This window comes from Pipistrellus kuhlii, unplaced genomic scaffold, assembly GCF_014108245.1.
Source record: "Pipistrellus kuhlii isolate mPipKuh1 unplaced genomic scaffold, mPipKuh1.p scaffold_m20_p_7, whole genome shotgun sequence".
In the NCBI taxonomy this organism is placed as follows: Eukaryota; Metazoa; Chordata; class Mammalia; order Chiroptera; family Vespertilionidae; genus Pipistrellus; species Pipistrellus kuhlii.
The window spans coordinates 78595395-78620057 of record NW_023425573.1 but is presented as its reverse complement, the minus strand read 5'-3'; the positions used below and the strand labels follow the sequence as shown (position 1 = coordinate 78620057).

At 38.8% G+C, this 24663-nt stretch overlaps 1 protein-coding gene across 1 annotated transcript in view; it reads left to right on the top strand.

The window, feature by feature from the left end:
- The window catches only part of CNTNAP5 (contactin associated protein family member 5), a 777625-nt gene that overhangs the window by 385243 nt on the left and 367719 nt on the right, over nt 1-24663 (top strand). Inside the window, exon 7 of the mRNA XM_036421736.2 lies at nt 5226-5369. Within this exon, the coding sequence (XP_036277629.1) occupies nt 5226-5369 (144 nt within the window). The remainder of the gene's footprint in view (nt 1-5225; nt 5370-24663) is intronic.

The window sequence follows — 24663 nt, the reverse complement described above, 5'->3', positions numbered from 1 at the left end:
CTCTGTAGCTGCTGAGATTTATCTATCTTCTATCATTAAATTTCTGTTGAGATTTATCTATCTTCTATCATTAAATTTCTGTTGAGATTTATCTATCTTCTATCATTAAAACTTTGTAGCCTTGAGTGAAGGACTGGCTTCCTCCATTGTCATGGAAACCCAAGCATCCTGCTCTCAGTGGCACTTGTCATCTTGATTTGGTTTATTTGCATATTCACTCCTGATAGGCTTGTGGGCATGGCTTGTGGGTGTAGCAGACTGGTGGTTAATTTGTATATTACTCTTTTATTAGATAGAATGGAGTAAGAATCAGTATTATATGTTCTTGAAAACTGTACCAAAAGTACACTTCTTTTTTGAAAGTTATATACCATTTAAAAAAATTTTTTTTTTTTTTTGCCTAGATTTTAGAAAGTTTTTACCAGGTCAATAAAACAAACAAACAAACAAAATACATAAAAATTGAGTATACAATCGTAAATTGTTTATTTTATTTTATTTGGGTAACACTAGTCAACATAAGCACATATGTTTCTTGTGTGGATTACTAATTTACAAAATCTGTTTATAGGACCATGTGCCCACCACCCAAAGTCAAATCTTCCCCTGTCACCTCATATTAGGACCCCTTTCTTCCCCACCTCCTCCCTCTGACAACCACCACTCTGCTGTTGGTGTTTGTAAGTTTCAGTTTATATTCCACAAATGAGTGAAATCATATAGTTCTTAGCTTTTTCTGTTTGACTTATTTCACTTCAAACAATTTTCTCAAGGTCCATCCATGTTGTTGTAAATGACGCTATTTCATCCTTTCTCATGGTTGTGTAGTACTCCATTGTGTTTTGTGCTACATCTTCTTTACCCAGTCCTCTATCATAGTGTACTTTGGCTGTTTCCAACTGTTGACCACCGTGAATAAATCTGCAATGAACATAGGGGTGCATATATCCTTGCTATGAATGATTTTGAGTTGTTTTGGTATATATCAGGAGTGGGGTTCTCAGATTGTATGGCAGCTCTATTGTTAATTTTTTGAGGAAGGAATCGCCAGAATGCTTCCCGTAGTGATTGCACAATCTACATTCCCACCACCAGTGAAGGATGATTCCCTTTTTTCCACAACCTCTCCAACACTTGTCACTTGTCTTGTTGATAATGGCCACTCACACTGGTGTAAGGTGGTATCTCTTTGTTGTTTTAATTTCCATTCCCCTGATTGCCAGTGAGGTTAAACATCTTTTCATGTATCTATTGGCAGTTTGTATGTCTTCTTGGGAGAGGTGTATTTTCAGATCCTCCACCCACTTTTTGATTGGATTGTTTATTGGTTTGCTGCTGAGTTTTACAAGTTCTTTATATATTTTGGAATTTAAAACTTTGTCAGAGCTACTGTTTGCAAATATCATCTCCTATCTGGTTGGCTGCCTGTTTGTTATGTTATCTGTTTCTTTTGCTGTGAAGAATCCATTCAGTTTGATATAGTTCTATTCATTTATTTTTGCCTTCAACTCCCTTGCCTTTGGGGTCAAGTCCATAAAATGTTCGCTACCACCCAGGTCTACAAATTTTGTACCTCTATTTTTTCTATGTGACTTATAGTTTCTAGTTTTATGTTTAAGTCTTTGATCTATTTTGAATTAATTTTTGTACACAGGGACAAACTGCAACCCAGTTTCATTTGCATGTGGCTTTCCAGTTTTACAAGCACCATTTATTGAAGACACTGTTTTTACTCCAATGTGTGTTTCTGGCTTCTTTCTCAAAAATTACCTGTCCATATACATGTGGTTTTATAGCTGGGCTCTCTGTTCTGTTACATTGATCTGTGTGTCTGTTTGTTTCTCTGGCAATACCATGCTGTTTTGATTTTCATAGCTACATAATATATTGTAAAGTCAGATACTATGATACCTCCAACATGGTCCTTTTTTTTTTCTTTTTTCTTTTTTTTTTTTTTCTAAGATTGCTTTGGCTACTTTGGATCTTTTGTGGTTCCAAACAAATCTGATGATTTCTCATTATATTTCTTTTAAAAAATTATGTTTGAATTTTGATGAGGAATGCATTAAATCTGTATATTGCTTTGGGTAAAATGGCCCTTTTAACTATGTTGATTCTTCCGATCCATGAACATGGGATATTTTTCCAATCTAATTGTGTCTTTTCCAATCTCTTTTAATAATTCCTTGTAATTTCAGTATATAGATTTTTCACATTCTTTGTTAAGTTTATTCTTCAGTGTTTTATTATTTTGGTTGTGATTGCAAAATAAATTTTCTCCATTTATTTTTCTGAGGTTTTGTTGTTGGTATACAGAAAGGCAATGGAGTTTGCACATTGATTTTGTATCCTGCAACTTGACTATATTTGTTTATTGTTTTTGGTAACATTTTGGTAGAGTCCTTACGATTTTGTAGATACAGCATCATGTCATCCACAAAAAATGACAGTTTGACTTCTTCTTTCCTTGTTTGAATGCCTTCTATTTCTTTCTCTTGCCTTATTGCTCTGGCTAGTATTTCCAGTACTATCTTGAATAAGAGTGGATATCCTTGTCTTGTTCCTGATCTTAGGGGAAAAGATTTCATTTTTTTTTTCACAATTGAGTATGATATTGGCTGAGGGTTTAACATGTATGGCCTTATGTTGAGGTAATTTCCTTCTATTCCTGTTTTATTGAGTGTTTTAATAATAAATGGATGTTGTATCTTAGCAAATGCTTTTTATGCATCTATTGACAATATCATGCAATTTTTATACTTTGTTTTCCCATTTATCTCTGAGGACGTCTTTCCATCTGTTCCAATTGATGGTGCTAAATGGCAAGATTTTTATCCTCTGTGGCCTCACAGTTTTGAGCCTATGTGGCTTCTGTAGGGCTGTACCACATCTGCTGCTTGGGGGTGAGGTTTGTTTTTCCTTCATGGTAATGGTGACCCTTGACTTCCAAGGGTCCAGCCCAAGCACCCCTCCTGGGATTCAGTCATAGAGGAAAACTGTGTTTTTATTGTAACAGCTCTTGCCCTAGAGATAATCCACTTCTGTAGCCAACTCCAAAGGCAATGAGAAATGACATTTAGGACTCTAGTCAGTGGCAATGCTCTGCTATTTGTTTTCTTTGCCTAAAAGCCTGCAGCCAGGCCCAGCTGTGGGGAGCAACTCTGTAGGGAGGGTGTCTGCTGACTAGCAACTCATTCATGCAACTCAGATCCCATTCACAACATGCCCCCAAGGTTCAGACACTCTCTCTCTGTGTGCATGACCACACAATGCTGCCACTCCAGTGGCTACTCCAACAGTCAGCCACCTGCTGGGTTAACTCTGTGTTCCTCCTGACCCACTGAGGAAAGTGCCCTTAACTGCTGCTGCCAGTTCCCAGTTATGCTGCAGACACACTGCTGTGCTTTAGCCATGTTCAGCTTCTCTCTCTTCTCATCTCCCTGCTTACCCCAAGGAGCCCACCTTAGTTGTTCCAGTGTGCAGGTCTCTCAGGCATGCATCCCTGTTGAGCAGGGACTTCTTTGTTAAATTATAGGTGTTTATTTTGTTGAAATGTTAAGGGAAGAGGATAGACATGGCCTTACACCACCATTCCTCTGACATCACTAGCAAGAGTAAAGTGCTTTAAATATGTCATATGATAATTACTTCAAAAATACAATGATAATTATATTACTTAATATAAAAGTATCTGGATAAAGAAAATAATAAAATTGGTAATTAACTTATATAACAAAATGTTTAATTTATTAAAATAATTAATTTATAATAATATTATTCTAAAAAATAAAATTCACAGGACTTAATTAATGATGAACTAGGAAAAGAAAATATCAACCTTAGGTACAGGGCCTTACCCAAATATTTTAAAAATAAAATGCACTGGGTTTAGGGACAGAAATATGAGATATTTCAAAAATATCCATTCTTCTAGAAGTCAACCTTTTAATGAATATAATAAATTCTTAATAAAAATTTCAGCAAGTTATTTTAAATAAAGCTATTCTGAAATGAAATTTTAAAATAAAGTGAGTAAGTATATTAAATAACTTTCTTAACAGAGTAAAGCAATATTAAATAAAAGTGGGCAATAGGATAAATAACCTTTATTGTATATCAAATGTATAAATAAATATTTTTAAATAATGTTGTACAAATGGGGAGAAATAGACATTTAATAGTAGCCTTGGGTATATCACTAGCTATTCATCTAAGGAGACATTCTGACTGGGATCATAATTCTCCCAGAACACCCACAGACACCAGTATTGTCTACACACATGATGAAGACAACTTGTCACACCAGTGGGGAAAAATAGGGCTTCTCCTCAAATGGTGTTGGGAGAAACATGATTCCAGAAATTAACTTGATTCTCTTGTATAATAGGCAGATTATACATAAGAGATCAGGTTTATTTTTAAGTAATATTTTCATTACAAAAGGAATTTATAGTAATTCTTACTAGAAAGGAAAGTGGCAAAGAACACTAGTATCCCATATTCTTTGCAGATATAATTATTATAACAGTGTTGGTGTGTTCCCTCCAACTCACATGGTAAGCACCATTTCTTATTGTTGACCTGTTACTTAACATCCAATTATAACTCTTGCATTTTTCAATAACTGTTCTTCTCATTTTCTATTTTATCACAAATGTTTAATACCACTATTGACAACTATGTGTAAGATTCCATTCTATTGTTTCTTGATGGTTTTCTTTAAAAAGCTTTGGGGGGAGGGCTTTATGGACTATTTGAAGTTTCCTGATTTTCATCTTTACTGAACATACCATGAACAACTGGGCACAGAGTTTCTGGTGTAAATACAGGTTTTACAGTAAGCATCTCTGTAGCTGATTAGAGGAATATTTTGTTTGTCCCTTGGCTTTAGTTTGCCCATATCCTCTCAGATTTGCATCAGAGATAAATATAAAAAATGTTGATTTTTTTATTTTTTCCTTTTTATAAATTGTTGTTTTATTTAGTGTAAAAAAGGTCTGAAAGGAAGTGGATAGTTTCATAGTTATTTAAAAGCAATCAATTATAGTTATTTTTATGTGGGCTAATCAGTGTCCTTTAAATGGGTAATCAAGTGGCAGCTATAATTACTTGAACCACTTGCTCATGCCTACAGCTGAATCTATAGGAATTCACCCACTTTTCTTTCCTGTTCCTTCAGTCTGTAACTAAGGTGTTCTACGTTTTCTTTTTTTCTCCTCATAAAGCTTAGTTTTGGTGGAATTCCAGTACCAGGCAAACCTGGGACCTTTTTAAAGAAAAACTTCCAGGGATGCATGGAAAACCTCTACTACAATGGAATAAACATAATTGACCTGGCTAAAAGGAGGAAGCATCAGATTTACACCGTGGTAAGTTGGCATCTCCTGGGCTTGGTGGTTTCTCACTCTTTACACATCCCACCCTTGGCACCTCTAAACCATGTATTTATAATCCTTTTGGAGGCCCCGTTCACCTCCTCGGAGAGGGAGGAGAGCAGGGACTGTCAATGTAAATTACTTTATTGGGAGAAACCAAGGCATTAGTGGTGCCTGGAGAATTTTGTGTTCCCAGCTATGATTTCTGAGGCAGCTGGGGTAAGTTTTACAATCGACACTGGGCCAACATGATTGTCTTTATTACCTGTGGGAAATTAAACAACAGAACCAGAGATTCTATTAAATTGGTATTGTTGAAACTTAAAATAGGGCATTTTGTGAACCAGAGGTTAAACTTTTGATGTTTTGAGATTCCCATTCAGCAAGTGAAATAAATTTTAAATACTAAATATTCTTCCTCTACAATAGATGGCAAGTTTAACGTGGAACGGGGCTGTCTTTTTCTTTGTCACTAGAGCATTTACAATGCTTCCCAGGTGCCTTGCACATGACTGGTGCTCATTAATGCTGTTTCCAACTATATCTGCAGATTTGTCAATTTCTCCTTCCAGTTCTGTCAGTTTGGGGTCACATGTTTACAGCTCTGTGGTTCGGTGGGAACAGTAAGGATTGTCTCTTCCTGGTGGATTGGCCATTTGATCAATACATAATGCTCTTTCCTGTGTATGATAACTGCCTCTCCATGTTATCACTGGGCTGCAGTAAAAGTCCTGGTCTGCCTCTGAGCCTTCTCTGAGGCCCTCCCTGCGGGACTGGATGGGTCCCTCCTTACTGATGGGTCCCTCCTGTACTTGACACGTGGTCTCCAATGGTCCCACAGAAGAGTTGAAGTCCAGGCTCCCTATTTAGTCTTCCCTGAGACCTGGCTGGGAGCTCTGGGTGCCGTGGGGTAGCCTGATGGTGGTGATGGGGTTTCTGCGGTGCTTGGCTGGCATGGAGCAGTTATTGTGTGAAGGTTTCTGAGGCACTGTGCTTCCTTTTTCTGTTCATTTAATTAGAGACAACAGACTTTAATGTAGATTTTGTTCTGCACCAACTGGTCTCTGGGCTGCTAGCTTCTTCAGCAACAAGTTTGAGATACATAAGGTCAAAAGAAAACCTAGGGAACTCACCCTCTTGTTCTGTGGGCCTCACTACGCTTATATATACTGGCTTTTTTCTCTTCACTCCATATTCTTAGTTTTCTCTGACACATAATGTGTACAGACTTTTAGTTGTACCTTGCAGTAGAAATAAGGAAAATCACACTATTTCTTCTTCCCAGAAGCAGAAGTTCCTTAAGGGACATGGATTTAAAACCCAGGACAAGCATGGCCATCCTGTCATTTACAGGAAAAATGGATTCTCTTTGCAATCTGGTCACTGGGCTATCTGGTCAAACAGATTTACAGGACCTTTAAGTGTTCTGCTTTCCTTTGATAAGAAGAAACTCTAACTGGAATTCTATTGTGGAGTTGCATAAGTTAGCACATTTGTTAATATGCCCATTGGATTCCAGGGTGCGAGGTAAGGTTATCTGGGGGAAATCACACTTGGGTTAAAGTTGTCAACATCTTAACAAGTTTATGCCAAATGCCTGGCTGTTATTCTGAGGAGTGTTGATGATGCTAAGGGGTTTAGTTCCCTGCCAGTGTCTCTAGGAGATGCTGGACCAGCCCTGGGCCGGACAACTCTCCCACCACCTGTGCTTAGGTTCCCCTCTAAGCAGTAGCTTGCTAATGACTCCTCCCCTGAGTCTAGACCAGGAGACTGGAGCCAAGCCATGCATATTATGCCTGTCCACCCCCCAATATTATGACCAGGAGAAATTTTATAAGCCCCACCTGCCAATGCCATGGATCACACAAGCTCTGAGTGTAGTCTAGGTGACTGTCCTGACCATCAGCACATTGGGAAGGCAGGAAAGCTTTGCCTGATGCAGGGACTGCTAGGGTGCCCACTGCAGTGCCAGGAGCTGGCAGGCAATTTGGAAAGCAAGGAGCTGAGCAAACATTGCTCACTGTCACTGCCCAGCACTGGGCCCTCCTCCTGCAATGCCTGAGCTCAGCTGTCAATCAGGTCTCATGACAACATTCCTAAGGGAAGTCTCCATAGACATTATGTGTTAGAAACATTTCAATGAGATATATTAAGTAAGTTACTGCGATGTGCTGCAGAAAAGGGGAAAATGAGGAAAGACAAAGAAAAAAACCATGAATTTCTAAGTATTGGCAAACCTACCTCTTTTTTTGTGTGTGAGAATCATTAACTAAAAATGTATTAAATATTTTGCTGAGTAGAAACTACCTTAGCACTTGCCAACTTTCCTAAAATTCAGCTAGCATATTTTATTCCTCGGAGCCTAATTTGTGGTATTATTATTAGGAGGCACAATGACTCCATTTAGTACTAATGAACTTGCAAAAAAATCCCAATAAAACTGTTTTACTTTATAGATAGACAACCTTTAGTTGTAACCTTCATGATTTAAAAGGAAAAAAACACATATTTTCTTCCAAATCACTTTTATCACTTTGGTTAAGTGAGATTTTAGATCACTACACACATACACACACACACACACACACACACACACACACACACACACAAGTCTTTCCCCCCCTTTAGAATTCCATGTGGGAAGAAATGGTTTGCAGTCTTAATTACAAGTACAATGTCTTTTATTTCCCTAGTCAGTCTTAAACTTTCCTCAAGACACAGAATCAGCTACAAACTCAGCTTTGGTCCAAGTCCCTGAAATCGCCTCTGTGCTAAGTGAGGACCTCTAAAGGGATGGTGTCTTGGTCCTTTTCCAGTGCTCACAGACACTCTCCCAGGCCTGGCGATTTCAGAGTTAGTGGCAGATTAGGGAGCCAACACAATGCTGTGCATGCATGGAAATGCCCATGCATCACAAAATGTGATGCGTGGCTCCAGGGAGCACAGGCTGGTCTGGGTCCAGCTTCAGCCCACCGGCGGCTGCAGCAGCAGCGTTCCCCGTGCAATCTGTCATTCCCTCCTTGCGGGACCTGCCCACACCCTAGAGATTGAGCAGCTGCGCCAGGGGGATAATTGGATTTAGTCTTTATAGCTTTATTTGACTATAAGATGATCTTCCACATCCAGAAATGCAGTAAAACTAACAGCTTAAAATAGACATAAAAAACACTTTCCTATTCTTCCTCAAATCTTTCATCCTATGCTAATGTACTGCAATATAATAAACTTTCAGGAAGTGAATGGCCCGTTGAAATGTGTGTACAGTACCTATAATGGGTGTTACTATATAAATAAGAAAATATTGCCCTGCTAGTTTCCTGAGAATGATTAATTCATATCTTCCACTCCATAATAAATGATGCTTTCTCATTGTTACGTCACCTCTCCCAGAAGCTAGGGGAGTAATATGATTGTCTAGCAGTTGGCTGGGATCTCTCCAATTTATTTCCTTATAGAATTGAAAATGATATTTTTATTTAAGAAAAGAGAATAGTAAAAATATCCATTTAATGTACTTTGATTTCAATGGAAGGGAAGACAAAATAAACAAATAAAATAGTTATAGTAGAACTCTGGTTACAAATTGGCTTTGGAGCTAACTGACCATGTCAATTCACTTCTGTGTCTCCAAATAATGGCAATCAGGCACTGGCTGGGTGATGACTAATGCGAAGCGATTACAATTAAGGCCAATATTGCTGAACAGTATCTAGGGAAGCGGCAGTCTTCTCAGCTCACTGCTCCTGGCAGCACGAGAAGAACCTAACGGGTGATGAACTAGTCCCCAACCCATGCTCTCTCTTAAATACCTCAAATGGCATTAAATAAAATTAAAGATATAAAATAGAGAAAGTTATAGAATCAAAGTCCAAGTGTTAAGATTGACTCTGTATTTTTCACAATACAAAGTCCACAGTAAGTACTCAAAAAGTTGGACCTATTATTAAGAAAAATTTCTACTCCCCCATTTGACCAAAGTGGGCAAGCAAATGAGTATTTATTGTCATTTTAGGCAGACAATGGATGAATCACAAACAGTTTTCATTCTATGATCCCAGACAATAGTAGAAGTGGATTGGAGAGAGCTCATGCACTACCACCTGAATCTGAAGATTAGTGTACTCAAAAACTGTATACATTATGAAGTGAGTTTTGGGTTACAGATGTTATAAAACTTATTCATCTAATTCGTTTGATGAAATTTAATGGATAATTCTAGACCAGATTTGCTTAAATGATGTGCTCCTATAAATACGGGCTTTTAGAAAAGACCTTACCCAGGGAACTTGGAATAACAAGCATACTAAGTAACAGTGGGGTTGGGGGAATTTATTACCTTCTGTCTCCCTCTCTGTCATTCACCTCATTGGAGCATAACTGTTTATTTTTTGCAGCTCTGAAGCCAAAAAAAAAAAAAAACGCATTCAGAGATAAGTATAAGCGTACGATGACAACAGACACACATTCACACCTGAATTCACACACACACACACACACACACACACACACACACACACACACACATCTAACAACCTTTGTCTTACCTTCCTATGACCCAGAAGTTCATGAAAATTGCTCAGCGAACACTCCCTAGTGTCTAGTGAAGCCTATAATCTTTTCAGCTTGTCCCTGGGATCATGTTTTATCCCTGGAGCCTGCTCTGTGATAAATTACACTTTGCCTTGATGGAAGACATCATTTGAAAAAGCACTGACTTATCATGTCTTCTCTCCAAGCACTCCTGCTGTCTTCCACTGCCATTGACCAGCCTGACATTCACATCACCTGCTTCTACATCATATGTTCCTCATTCCCTAGAAAAATCATTTCCGAGTTAGTAGCATCCAGAGGAGGTACTCCTTTCTTTCTTTGAAAAAATTGAAATAGTTTCAAGGTCATATGAGAAAAAATGTTACTTAAAATTAAAAAAAAATAATAAAATGGTCATCCTTTCTGAAAATTATTCTACTTTAAATCAGTGTTATAGCTTTGAAGGTGACCTGTTTTATCAGCTCATGTAAGGAAATCATTACCTGAAGTTTTTAAAAACTACTTTAGAATGCTAAAACATATACAACTATAGTAATAAAAGGGTAATATGCTAATTAGACCAGGTTGACTGGATATCTTAGGGACATCCGACTTCCTTCCAGACAAAGCCACAGTGGCAGGGGCCAAGGCAGAGGCAGTTAAGGGTGATCAGGTTGGCAGGAGAGCAAGCAGTTAGGGGTGATAAGGGCAGCAGGGGAGCAGTTAGGGGGTGGCCAGGCTGGCATGGGGACAATTAGGGTGTGGCCAGGTTGGCAGAGGGGGCAGTTAGGGGTGACCAGGTCAGCGACCAGACCCACAGGTGCACAGTTAACAGGAGACAAGGCTGGAAAGGGGCCAGTTAGGGGGCAATCAGGCAGGCAAGCAGAGGCAGTTAGGGAAGATCAGGCAGGCAGGTGGGGTGGTTAGGGGCAACCAGACAGGCAGGCAGATGAGTGGTAAAGAGCCTGTGGTCCCAAATTACAAAAGGGATGTCCAACTGTTGGTTTAGGACCCAGTGGGAGGGGTCAAACCAGCAGTCGGACATCCCCTGAGGGATCCCAGATATATATACAGAACACACAAACAGCCAGAGAAAAAGAAAACACTGTTCTGATTTTATTTTCATTTTTAAAATACATATTTTATATATCATAGACTGTATTTTATTAACAGCTTTATATCTTGCTTTTTATGGTTAATATTTTCATTAAATATTTTCTATCTTTAAATGTGTATGAAAATTATTTAATATATTTACATATAAGCATCAACACATCATTTAAATATTAAATTCATCATAGTTTAAGATTCTATCATGTTAAATTTAGGCTTGAATTTTTACTGCCAAAAACAATTATAAAAATAGATTTTTTTTTTACTCAACCCATATTGTTTAAAGTCTTTACCAACTTCCCTACCCACCCACAGTGTACAGAGGAACATGACTCTCCTATCAATTTCACCTTATGCTTCCCAGACATTTGAATATTCAAATGAATTTTTAAATGAGGCTAAATTAAAGTTGGAATTAACTCAGTTTATTCTGTTCAAACTTTCAGCTAATGAGTTGAGTATGTTTATTTTCTCCCCAATAATAATACCAATGATAGTCCCCTCATTTGAAGACATTTTGCTTCAGAGAACTGTCTTAAAGACAATGTCAATGTTAATTCCTGAGGACAGTGAGAGGAATAACAGATGAACTTGCCTTTGTATTAGTTCTTCTGTCCCTAAAACATCTGTGAGAGGCAGATATTATAATTTACTCTTTATACTAAAGATACTCATGCTAGGACTAGGCAAAGTCAATGATATATAGTCAACAACTGAGTCATTCACAATCTTCTTCCTCTTCTTCTGGAAAATCAACTTTTATTATTTTTCATTATACATCTGTTTTTCCTAGGGCTCTGAATGACTTTCATGTCAAGTTGAAGAAATATATGCAAAGCTGGACAGATTCATGAATAGTGCCACTGACCTGGGAATTGAAGACCAATGAGATGTTTCAGAAATGGCTCCTATGTAGTTTGTTAACTGTCAAATAACTTTCTCTTGGGTGCCTCTTCCATGTAAGAGCTTAGGGGCAGAATCCTTGCCTTTGGAAACAGAAAGAAAAGGAGCAGCAGAGGGTGGAGTGTCTGGGGGAAGCCTAAGGTGGCTGTGGCCCTGGCATGAGCTTCCAACTGGTCCCAAAGTTCAGTGTGTCTAGTCTCTGGTATCTGGCTGCCGGGCTCTTCCTCCAAGGAGGAAGGAGATAGATGAGAACCTTGCACAGGGATTAAGTGCTTCCTCAGAAACTCAGCCCTCTGTTAGCAATAACCCTTGTATTTCTATAAGATGAATAGAATCTTTTGAGCTTGGATTTTGAATCCTTCATAAACCAATATATAAAAGTTTATGTCACATAGTTTCTCACCAGAGCTTCTTCTTTCCCACCGAGGCATAGACTATCCACTCCACCTGGAACTCACTCTGTGCATGGCCTCCTCTTAGCCTTTCATTCTGTGCTCTATCACAGCAGCTGAGATACTTTTCTTCATCTTTCTTCCTTTCATGCCCAGCCCTAGACTAGCCATCCTTCTCCAAGTAGCACCCTGAACCATAGGGATACTCACAATATTTGTCTGATTCTCAGAGGCAGAGCAGAGTTGTGGAGCCCCCAGAGCTGCGTCAACCATGGAATCCTGAGATTTGTCTTATGGTGAGGCTATGGGTAACTGGAAGTCAGGCAGAGAAACCTAGGTTTCAGGGGCTTTGGGACAAACAGAAAGTTTTAAAATTTTAAAAATGGAACCACACTTAGGGTACTAGTGTGAAACCTCTGCATCTCCATTCGGAACAAGTCGTCTCCAGTGGATTGTCTGTGTTAGGAAGTCCTGGGGCTAGGTGCAAATTGGATAAAAGTAGGTGCTATGGTCCATAAGCAGAATCTATTGGTTTAGGAAAATAGTGGCATAGGATGTGCTATCATTGGACATGCTTAATGCCTTTCAGACACATCTTCTCCTCAGAACCTCTGTCAAGCTCTCAGGTCAATTATGCTTTCCTTGTTGTCACCCACACATTTAGACAATATGATACAACTTAGCACTTGATTCATCATCATCATCAAAATAAAGTTTTTGAATACTTACTGTGCTCATGGCTAATGATCCTTGCCTCTAATGGATGAGGAACTTTAGCCATTTGTATACCATTTGTATCTATACAAGCAAGCAGCTGTCCTTTTTAAATTAAATTCAAAATAGTGTGGCTGTTAACTGGTTAAACCTCTCTCTGCTCCAGCATCCACACACCATTTCCGAATTCAAAATTCAAAACTGATGCTGTGACATTGGCCTTTGCCTCACACGTGCTTCCTGCTCTCCTGCCCACCAGCCATTTTGCTGGTCACTCCTCTCCTTCTCACCACACCGGCCTGTATGGTTTGACACGCACTCTTTATTTGTTTCATCACCTTGATTACTCTTACTAAGTACCTCTGGTTTTTCCACAGCTTTCTGCTTCCTTGCTCTGACTACACCACATGCCCTCCAGCCTGAGATGTTGACAGTGCTTCCAAATACCACACACCAGCCACTACTCACTATTGGCAGAATTCAAAGGCAGCCTACAGGAGTTTAGAAAGAGTGGTCACAGGGCTGTTAGTCAAAAAACACTTAGTGAAAGTGTGGGAACTTGACATGAACATTGAAGAATATCACTTAAATAATTCCAAGGTGATAAGAAGGCAGTCCATGCAGAAGAATGGTCTATGCAAAAGCTCAAGTACTTCTAGGGAACAATATGTTTTATTCCAATCTAGTTGTTTGCAAGAGTTTCTCCTATCACAAAGTTTCACAAAATAAACTTAGCTTTCTGTGTCACTCACAGTGTTGAATATGTGACAGTAATTTTAGATAAAGATGTTATGTGTTGAGGAAGAATAGGATCTTTATTTTTTTAAATTTATCCTAAATAAATTTTCACTGACTTCAGGGGATGAGAGAGAGAGAGAGAGAGAGAGAGAGAGAGAGAGAGAGAGAGAGGGAGAGGGAGAGACACTGATGATGAGAGTCATTGTTCCACTGCCTCCTACTGGGGATCCAGCCAACAACCCAGGCATGTGCCTTGACCAGGAATCAAACTAGAACCTCCTGGTTCATAGGTCAAAGTTCAACCATTGATCAACACTGGCCAGGAAGGATATGAGCTTTGAATCCAGTAAGGTTAAACCTCAGAACTACTACATAATAACTATAGAATCTGGATATAACAGTCACTCCTAAGATATTATAGGCATTGAATCACTAACAGTTAATAACAATGTCACAATTACATTGATTGCCCCATTTTGCTCATCATTTCTTATTGTATGTTCCCAACAAAGAAACAGTTCTGTGATTGTGTTTCTCCTCTTCTGTAAATGGCCTTTTACAAGTACAACACCAACTTTAGATCAGTGATTACTAGGATGTTAAGGGACACCCACCCCTATAAGAATATAATGAAAACTAGGGACACATTTTTTTTGAATAACATTTTAGGGGCACAGAGATGTGCTGAGGCTTCCATGAACCACAGTCAAGAGCTTCAGGTTAAACTTTAAATTAGGAGAACAGTAGATAACATTAAATCTTTTCTCCATTTTTACAAAACCTTAATCATCTTATGTAAGCGTTCCTCTTCCAGTCACCAGCACCCTGATTAATCGGGGGCCCTGACCCCACATCAGTTCCATGTGGGCCAGCTTCTCAGGGAATCTTACCTCCTTTTACAAGCTTATTTCAAATGAATATTTTTAATATAAATATTTTTAGCTAGAAGCAGATGCTTAACTGTTAAAATGTTGTAAAAGAAGATTGTGAGGGGTTCAGAAATATCAACTACAAAAAGTCAGGTCCTTCCTCTATGCAGAGAGAAACCAAGGCCAAAGCAAGCTCACCCTGACCACCTCCCAGGCCACAATCCAGGGAGTCCTGATTACCAGGAGAATCCCGCAGCCCACAGAGAGCAGAGATTCTTGCCAGAAAGCATAGGTCTCAGTTGCCTGTGGAAGCTCACCAACAGGGCTTGTGGACTGAGTGCACACCTGGAGCTCCACTTTGCGGAGCCTCGGGGCTCCCATGGCAAACACTAATGGAGGGAAGGAACCGGGTGGAGGGAAGTATCTCCAAAGGTTACCCCCGTCCCCGCAGTGCCCTCTATGCTGTCTACTGCAAAGCCTAACTTTGGGCCAGGGCACAAAAGAGAAATGTTCATAGGGTCCAACTCAAATAGCAGCATCAGGACAAAGACTGTGGCTTTGGAGCTGAGACTCAGAAACCTAACTTATTTTCTTTGAAAATTTAGATTAAAAATTATCTGCCCTGGACATCTACAATAAAGAATTGGGAACACAAAGGGAGGTACACACATGCTCATGACTCAACATCGCCTGCCACAGCCTTAGACAATAATAGCATGTCTCACACGGGTATGAAATACAAACCATTTAACTCAGTCACTACAAATTTGCTTAATTAAAAATAGTGGCAGTACAATCCCTCTCTTTAGGGATTTTATTATATTAGAGAGAATTTTTCTCTAATTTATTATATTAGAGAGAATTTCTCATACTCAAAGATTAGGTAGACTTGCTTTAGAAGTGCCCAAACAATTTTCCAGTGGACAGAAATTGTGCCAAGTACATATATGCTACAATTCTCACACAAAGCAAATTATACCTAAAAGTTTTCTCATGCTGCTTGCTCCCCCTCCTCCTTTGAAATTGTTTCAGTTTCTCACTATTTCTTTTGCATTTTATCTAATACCTTAGCTAAGCTCTTCACTCCATTTCTGCCACCCCTCAGATTTACCCATTCTGCCCTTGGCAACCTTGCTGATGACATAGAAGGTCCCAAGTTCCCCTTGCTTCAGCCAGGAAAACAGGTCCTTTGAGAGGCATTCATATCTTCCCTCACTGCATCAATCTAATCTATCTTAGCTATTTAAAAAGAATATTTTAATGCAAGTAAAAAGACTGTCTATGCCTTTAAGAAAGTAGCTCAGAGATCAGAATGAGGCTGAGAGGACACAGTCAGCCTCCGGTGCTCATTTGATGTGTCTGGTGGAAGCTCACATTGGAACAGATTTGGGATGATGGAATGCCCTCAAACCCATGATCCACTTCAGTTCTGTGCGCTGTGCAGCCAAGGCTGCAAGCAGAGCTTGTGAAGAATGCTGCAGCGGCCACAGCTGGTGATCACACCCCAGAAAGGATCACGCAGCGCCAGCTCCCAGACGAGGGGGCTCCAGCAGCACTAGAGGAGGCCTTAGTCTCCCAGGCAGCTGTGATGCGTGGTCTTCATTCCACACGCATGGACAAGTATGATTCTCCACATTGGAACACAGTGGAAACCCACTCCACATGCTTTTATTTTTTTTAATATTTTTAATTGATTTTTCACAGAGAGGAAGGGAGAGGGATAGAGAGCTAGAAACATCAACCAGTTGCCTCTTGCACACCCCCTACTGGGGATGTGCCTGAAACCAAGGTACATGCCCTTGACAGGAATCAAACCTGGGACCTTTTAGTCTGCAGACCTACGCTCTATCCACTGAGCCAAACTGGTTTCGGCTCCACATGCTTTTAGTAAAACAGGGAGCATGTGAATGTATCAGACTTTTAATTCAGTGTGATGACCACCAAAAAAAAAGTAGGACAATTTAAGGATCTTTTCTTCATGATTTTACCTATAAGTGCTGGTGTTGATAATGAGGGATTAGAGCTCTGTGCTGTGTGTGTGATTTCGGGAGCTGAGGACAGATGCCTGCAGCCCTCACACCTTCTGTAGGAGGCAGTGGCCCTGCGTTTTGGAGAGCCGGCAGGTGATTAGGGCAGATGCTGCTCTGGGAAAGCACAGGAACCCTAGGCCTCTCCCCATTTAACTAAGCACTAACCCAGAATATTTTGAAAATAATATACAATTCTCATCTCCATTAAAAATGGATATTTACACATTACAGCAAATGTTGGTCAACACAGAAAAATAGAAAGAAAAAAAAAATACCTGCATTCTCAACAAAGCCTACCACAATATTATTAAAAAATATTTTTTTTTCTAATCCTCATTTTTTAAAGGAATAGCCTTTAAGTATTGTATTCCATATTTCCTCTTATCTGGACACCAGTCAGATTGGCTCATAAGGCCCACTGTGATGGCCTCATTTGTCATAACCACCCCTTTAATGTCCCCATCCTCAAATACGACCACATCCATAGATGCAAGGGGCTAGTGCTTCAACATTCAGCCTGTAACACTCACTTAAGGTTTTATTATGGGAGACCACTTACTTTGCTTGTATCAGCTGTCTATTGCAGAAACGCAAAAGTAATTTTCCTCTAGATGTTCTAAGATTTACTTTTTTAAAAAATATATTTTATCGATTTTACACAGAGAGGAATTAAGAGGGACAGAGAGTTAGAAACGTCGATGAGAGAAACATCGACCAGCTGCCTCTTGCACACCCCCCACTGGGGATGTGCCCGCAACCAAGGTACATGCCCTTGACTGGAATCGAACCCGGGACCCTTCAGTCCGCAGGCCGACGCTCTATCCACTGAGCCAAACCGGTCCCAGCCTAAGATTTACTTTTTGATGGGTTAATTATGAAATGAACATGAGATAGCTTAAGAGGAGAAAATGTCCGAAGTTACTACATATGTGCACACGGGGTTCCATGTTCCAGGAGGAAAGGAGACCCAGCACACACTGGCGTGAGGCTCAGTGTCATCTGGACTAAGGAGGGGAGTCTGGGCTGGGACCCCAAAGGGAGAGCAGGCCATGTCAGGCAGGTGAGACAGAGCCACCACTTGGCAAACAGCCAGCTGGCCGCCAGGCACATGGGCCACAGAGGGGCTGGCGCTGCTGGATTCCCTGCCTGAACTCTGGTTCCCATGTACAAAGGGGAGTATGGGGCTCTGCTCCCTTTCTGAAGCAGGTTCTTCTACCCAAATATCTTAAGGCAGGTTTATGTGTGTGTGTGTGTCTGTGGGTCCAAATATTATTATTGTTTCTTAATAACCAGGTTAAAGTCAGTATCTCAGAAGGCATACGCTGCACCCCTTTAGTCTTGTCTTTGAAACTTTGAATAAGAAGTTTCTGATGTGGAAGCTAAATAGGCAGATTGCTCCAGGTTTCATTGACCTAGTCACTCAGTCCTGAGAAAGTTTCCTTCAGTTCACCGTGTGCCTCACTCTGGGGGAATGATGCAGGTGGGCTCCTGGTCTAGGCATGTATGTGCAAGGAAGCAATCAGGTCTTCAATGGGAGGCCCTTCTGTGGAAACAAGATAAAAACACAGATTAGCCCTAGTGGTCTGGCTCAATGGATAGAGTATTGGCCTGTGGACTGAAAGATCCTGGGCTAGATTCCAGTCAAAGAATGGATTGTGGGCTCCATCCTCAATAGGGGGAGGGGGTGCAAGAGGCGGCCAACCAATGATTCTCTTTCATCATTGATGCTTCTACTTCTCTCTCCCTCTCCCCCTCTCTCTCCCTCTCTCTCTCCTCTTCCCTCTCCCTCTCTCTGAAAATCAACAAAAATATTAAGACAAAACAAATAGAGAGCAACCAAAGGTCTTGTATGCATGCATATTAGCGTAACCAATGGACACAGACGCTGGAGGGGTGGGGGCTTGCCTGGGGTTGGAATGGCTGGAGATTCTGTCAATTGAGAAAAAAAAAGACACATGTGAATCTTTAGACAATAAATAGATTTTAAAAATAACAACAAAAAACAAAGGTAAATATTTAGAGCAGATTATAAACAGCTTTGAGCCTGAGTCACTGGCATTGAGAACATTTCTGATGCCAGGCTGAGATGAGGGCAGGCAAGGACAGCCTCATGATTCCCCTGCTCTGCAGTTCCAGTGACTGGTGATGTTCCTGGCTGATGAGGCAAGCTCTTGGTTTGTCTGTGTATATTGCAAAAGACAGGAAGAGCGAGCGTGGAAACAGGAGCTTTGCCATTTCCCTGACAATATATCTGCTGCAGTGTGCAGACTTCAGGAAAAAGGTAGTTGTGTTCTCAATGATTCTACGTCAGAGAATGGGGGGAAACTGAAAATGTTGGCTCAGAAACTTGTAACCAAATGTTTGAGAAAATTAGAAGAATACAACATCCAGTCCAGTGTAGGAGTTAAGAAGACTAGAATTTAATATCCATAAGTGTGTGTGTATTTTAGCTTTTAATGAAACACACATTTTCTCTCTAAAATAATCCTCAGTTTTCTCACCACAGTAGCCACATGAAATTAATTTATTTGGAAGTAAATGTAGTTTCAATAAATTTACCTCTTTTTTGGGCATAAATACAAGATTGTTCATATAGACTTTTAAATCTGCTTTCCTGCAATTTTTCGCAAGAGAGCTCCAGGTTGAACTTAAAAAAGCCTTTTGAGTCTAAAAGTCTAAGACAAATACAAAGTCTATCATACTTAGCCTGGAGTACCTTTAGATTTGGGCCAGTTTTTCTCTTCTCAAGTTCCCCAAAATATTATGATATTTCTATGCCTGCCAGAGGGTGACTTCTTTACTCACCTGGTAAAGCTTCTGTTGTCATCCAAGAGCTTTCATAGTCATTCTTGTTTCTTCAGAGCATGCATGCTCCTCTCAAACATGACATTCAAACAAAAGTTTTGTTAATATTACAGTTTCTAGTATGTCATATAACAAATAGACTACAGTGTTATTAAATTTAGGAAAATGCCCAGATTGCTATGAAAATAATAGTCACTTATTTTTTAAATTCTGGAGAGAAAGGTAGGGATAAAATGATAAATGTTTTTTTAAAAAATATATTTTATTGATTTTGTACAGAGAGGAAGAGAGAGAGTTAGAAACATCAATGAGAGAGAATCATTGATCAGCTTCCTCTTGCATACCCCCTGCTGGTGATGTGCCCGCAACCAAGGTACATGCCCTTGACCAGAATCTAACCTGGGACCTTTCAGTCCACAGGCCTATGCTCTATCCACTGAGCCAAACAGGTCTCGGCAAAATGATAAATGTTTTAATTCTGCTTTAAAAGTTATAATTTGTCAAATTGCTCTAAAGTCATATGTAATTTAAGAGAAACATATTTCCTTATATCTAGAAAATAAGAGGTTGAAAACAATCAGAAACATTTCAAACAAAAAGTCATAAAAGTTAATCATCTTCATTAATTAATTCAGTCTCATGTAATTAATTCTTATATATCTTTATCTTCTGTTACCAGTTTTATGACTCCAGTTTTTTCGTAGAGTTTGGCAAGTCTTCATCAAATTTAAAGGTCTGATCTGAAATTTTATCAGAAACCTGTATTTTAGAATGAGTCAGAGTCCCCTCAGTAGATCCTTCTAAAGATAAAATATATTTACAAAAAACACCAAAGCAAAACAAGAACTTTCTTTAAATGACAAAAACAAAAACACCTTAGAATGGCATGGTTAAAGATCTAAATCCAATGAAATTGAAAAAAATAAATTTGCTTTTCTTTATAACACACAACATTCTGAGATAACTACAATTACAATTGAAAATATTATATCAGGACATAGAAATTTCATATGATTTTTGCAACATATACTTATAGTATGTACCCACGTAATAATACTACAGGCCTGGTGCATTATTTTACAATGCTTTTTATGCAATTTAATGCACCAAATACACATAAGTAATTTAACATTTCTCTTTCATAAGAACAACAACAAAAAATCTAACCTTTTGAGGTTATCCAGGTCAAGGAAAGACTTCATCTAAAATTTGAATTTTGAGAAATTTGTCAAACATATTAAAATACTTGAACATTTGACTAACAAGATCACAGATCATTCTGAAACAATATTTAATTAGTCAATCAACTAAAGTGACAATAAAATATTTTAACGACAAATATAGAAGATTACATAATTTGTTATCAAAGCTTTAGTTTTTATTATAGAGGGAGTTCCATTTTCCTAAGTAGTCAGGGACCTGATTAAAACAACATAAAGCACAGAAAATTATTTTGGTAAAACACAGAATCTTTGCTTTCTAGGCAGAAAACTATATAATCTTATTATGAGCAAACCAATCAGTACAGTCCTTTTAATAGGGTAAGAGGAAACAAAATTCTGATTTTTCCTGACCTTACTTTTGATATTTAAATTCACTTAATTATATTCATTCCAGTCTTAGTCACCTTATCACCCATGAAATTTTCTTTCTCAAGATTCCATTTCATAAGCCTGCTACAACTTTTGTTGTAATTCCCTCAAAAACTGCATTTTCATAATTTATACCCTCTTTTACCCAAAACATACATTAATTTCATTTCATCTTAATTAGAATTTTTAATCATTAGAAACCTTAATGCTTAGAAAAAACTAACTAACAAACAAACAAAGAAAACTAAAGAGTAAGAAATTAGCTTTCTTTAGACTGGTACAAATATAAATATATTTCATAACCTCTAGAAACATAGGTTCTTTAACTGGCAGGTATATTTAATACTTTTTAGAAACATGCTTTCTCAATAAAGTGTAAGACACATTCATTTGTAAATCCTCCTCCCCCAAACAAAACAAAGCATAGGATTGACCCTGAAGTTGTTAGGGACCTTGATGCTTGGGTCCTTCTGCTTGGCTGCTCTTACCCTGTTGCTTCTCCCTGAGGGTACCACAGGCTTCCAGAACCTTAGGCCTTCCATCCACATGAAAGAGCAAAAGGAGAGAAGGCTAAGCAGTGCCCCTGCCTGCTGAGAGAGTGCCCCTCTGAGAGCTCCCCCAGAAAGCCCTACACAATGTTTCTGCCCTGCCTTACCTCACAGGCCAGACTGAATCACCTGGCCACAATGCCTGCAGGGGCAGTGGGGAAATGTGGTCACCCAGCTGAGCATAAATTGGAGCTCCTCTACCCAGAAAGGCAAGGAGATGTGACTTTGAGTATTGACCAGGTGTCCCTGGCCAAATCTCTTTGAAGACCAAGGTCAGTAAAAGGCAGTTCTCACACAAGAAATGAAATAATTTATATTTCCGTGTCATAGTAGGAAAGCCCAATCTGACATCACCACTATAGCAAGGCTCTAGAGTTGTGCTGTCCTGAATGGTAGCCAAAGCCATATGTGGCTATTGAGCATTGAAATGTGGCTAGGTCAATTTGAGATGTGTTACAAGGGTGAAAATAATCTCAATAATTTTAATATAGATTTCATGTTTAAATAATATTTGTATGTTTTGAGCTAAAAAAATATTCAAACTAAAGTTGATATCTTTCATTTTACTTTTTAAAAATTTACTGATTTAATAATTTTATACCATTATTTTCAGGTATATAACATAATGATTTGATATTTGTTTACATAGTGAAATGATCATAAATCTACTTAAGATCTGTTTCTATGATTATTTTTCATTACTATCAAAATGTTTTAAATTGCATATGTGGCTTTCATTATATTTATATTAAACAAAATTTTAAAATGCCTTTATTGTTTAAAATATTACAGATGTCCACCTTCCCCCCCCCCCCATTAACCCTTTCCATCCCTCTTCTGCCTCCTCCCCAGGCCTTCACTGTGCTTCAATGGGTTATGCAGGTTTGCATGTAAATTCTTTGGTTTGATGTAGACTATTACCCTAAATTTATGTATTGCATGCTCTATCATTTCAAATTGCTCTTATTAGGAAAACTTTTTAAACCTATACATAAATCCTCTTTGTTTATGTACAGTGATAATAGCAATAATCATAATTACATATAATTCTCCCCATTTGTAAAACATTATTGATACAATTGAAATGCTGACTTTTATAAGATACTTGTAATTGAGCTGCAAATTTTCTTAGTTTTCTAGGCCAATTGGTGAAAGTTTCCCTTCACACTTATTTGTTCCTTTTCCAATCTCTACCCAAGAACCAAGATGCACACTCTGTGTTTTGAGATCTCAGAACTTTTGTTTCTCACTAATGTGGATTTAATCATAGTAGCACCAATATGTGCTCAGAGAGTGGACAGTTGCTTTGTGTGGGGGGCAAGCAAAGTGGTTTGGAAAAGAAAGCTTATTCCAAGGGAAAAAGTTAACATTCACACACACACACACACACACACACACACACACACACACACACAGTCTTCCTTTGTCCTTATCCTACTGTAATGATTTGTTACCTTGGCCTTGAGTAGAGTAGACACACAACTAAAAATTGCAGTAGAAAGAACATACAATTCTGCAATTATTCAGAAGTGGAAACCACTTGAAAAATAGTAGTCAAATGAGAGTTTCATATCCAGCTGCTTCTATCCCTCTACTTAGATTAACTACTATTCTTTCTCAATAATCCACACTAATGCCCTTGATAGTAGTTACTAATCCTGAATATTGCAATGAAACCTTTCAAATAAAATACTTGGAAAACTATTTCACCAATCATCATCATTGTATTAAATTAAAAATTGAGAGAAATTAATTATGTAAATAAAAATAGAGATAATTCCACTACCCAAAGACAATCAGTATTTTACAAATTAGTTTTATTCTATATCTACCTGTTTATATAGGTCTGTTTTGTCTGATTTATATGGGCAAATTCGTATTGTTTTCTTTATTTGGTATTATATTATAAACAATTTTATGTTTACCATAAACATTGCTGTTAGTGATGGCAAAAGAGTATGTCATGTGGAAATACCATAATTTATCTAAGTATTTCTTCAATTTTAGACCAAGGTTTTTTATTACAAATAATGGTGCTTATTGTATAAATCTTAGGCCAATGTCAAATTATTTCCTGAGAATAGATTTCTAGAAGTGAAAGATAAGTACCAAAAAGGATTATTAATATTTTGACCTTCTTAACTTATATTTTTAAATAGCTTTCACAATACTTAGTACAAAAATTAAAGAATGTTTAGAACAGAGTTATAGCTTTAACCTGTGCCTTAAAACTAAGGGCTTTGTGTCTACTTTTCATGACTTTCCATTCCCCAGTTCCCATAGTCTGGATTTTATTTCTAGGTAAAAGGAACTGCTCTTTGTAAAAGCCAAAAACTCAGATGGGAGTGTTTTTTGCACACAATGAGCACAAAACAGAGTCAGAAACGGAGGCACATACAGGCAGGAGGAGGAGCAGGAAGTGGGAGCTGGTAGACCCAGGAAAGGCAAAGGCAGTAGAGTCTCAAAGGCCAAAGGTGGTCTGTCATTGGGCCCCGTTGACTGGTGCTCATAGGGGGTCAGAGGAGAGGGCTGTGTGAGGAAACACCTGTGTGAGCCTGCCTGCACTTTGTCCATAAATAGGGCATTCCCTCCAATCTAAAGATGCTTCTTTCCAGAGTTGTTCCACAAATGAAAACCCAAGAAATTTGTTTCTCTCCTTGAAGTCCTTTTTTTTTTTTTTCCTTACGGAAACAAAATGTTGCATTGTGGAGATTAATGTCAAACGTCTAGTTACCTTAAATTTTAAAAATGCACTTTTTGTCTTCTCACCCTTTAATCTATTCCTGCTCCCAACACCACTTCTTCCTACTTCTCATCCCAAGCACAGATCAAAAGGCACTTTTGGTAAGTGCTATTCCAGCAACAGACTTTTCTCATGTATGCAATGACAGTGTGATGGCCTGGTCCGAGTTCCCCATCCAGAAGCAAGGCAGGCTCATTAGGACAAGGACTGAGCCTGCCTGTTTCCTGGGCTGTGCCCTTCCCATCCTTCCCAGCAGGACCTAGCTTGACCCAAGTGAACTACTTAATACGTGTCTGTTGAATAAATCAACT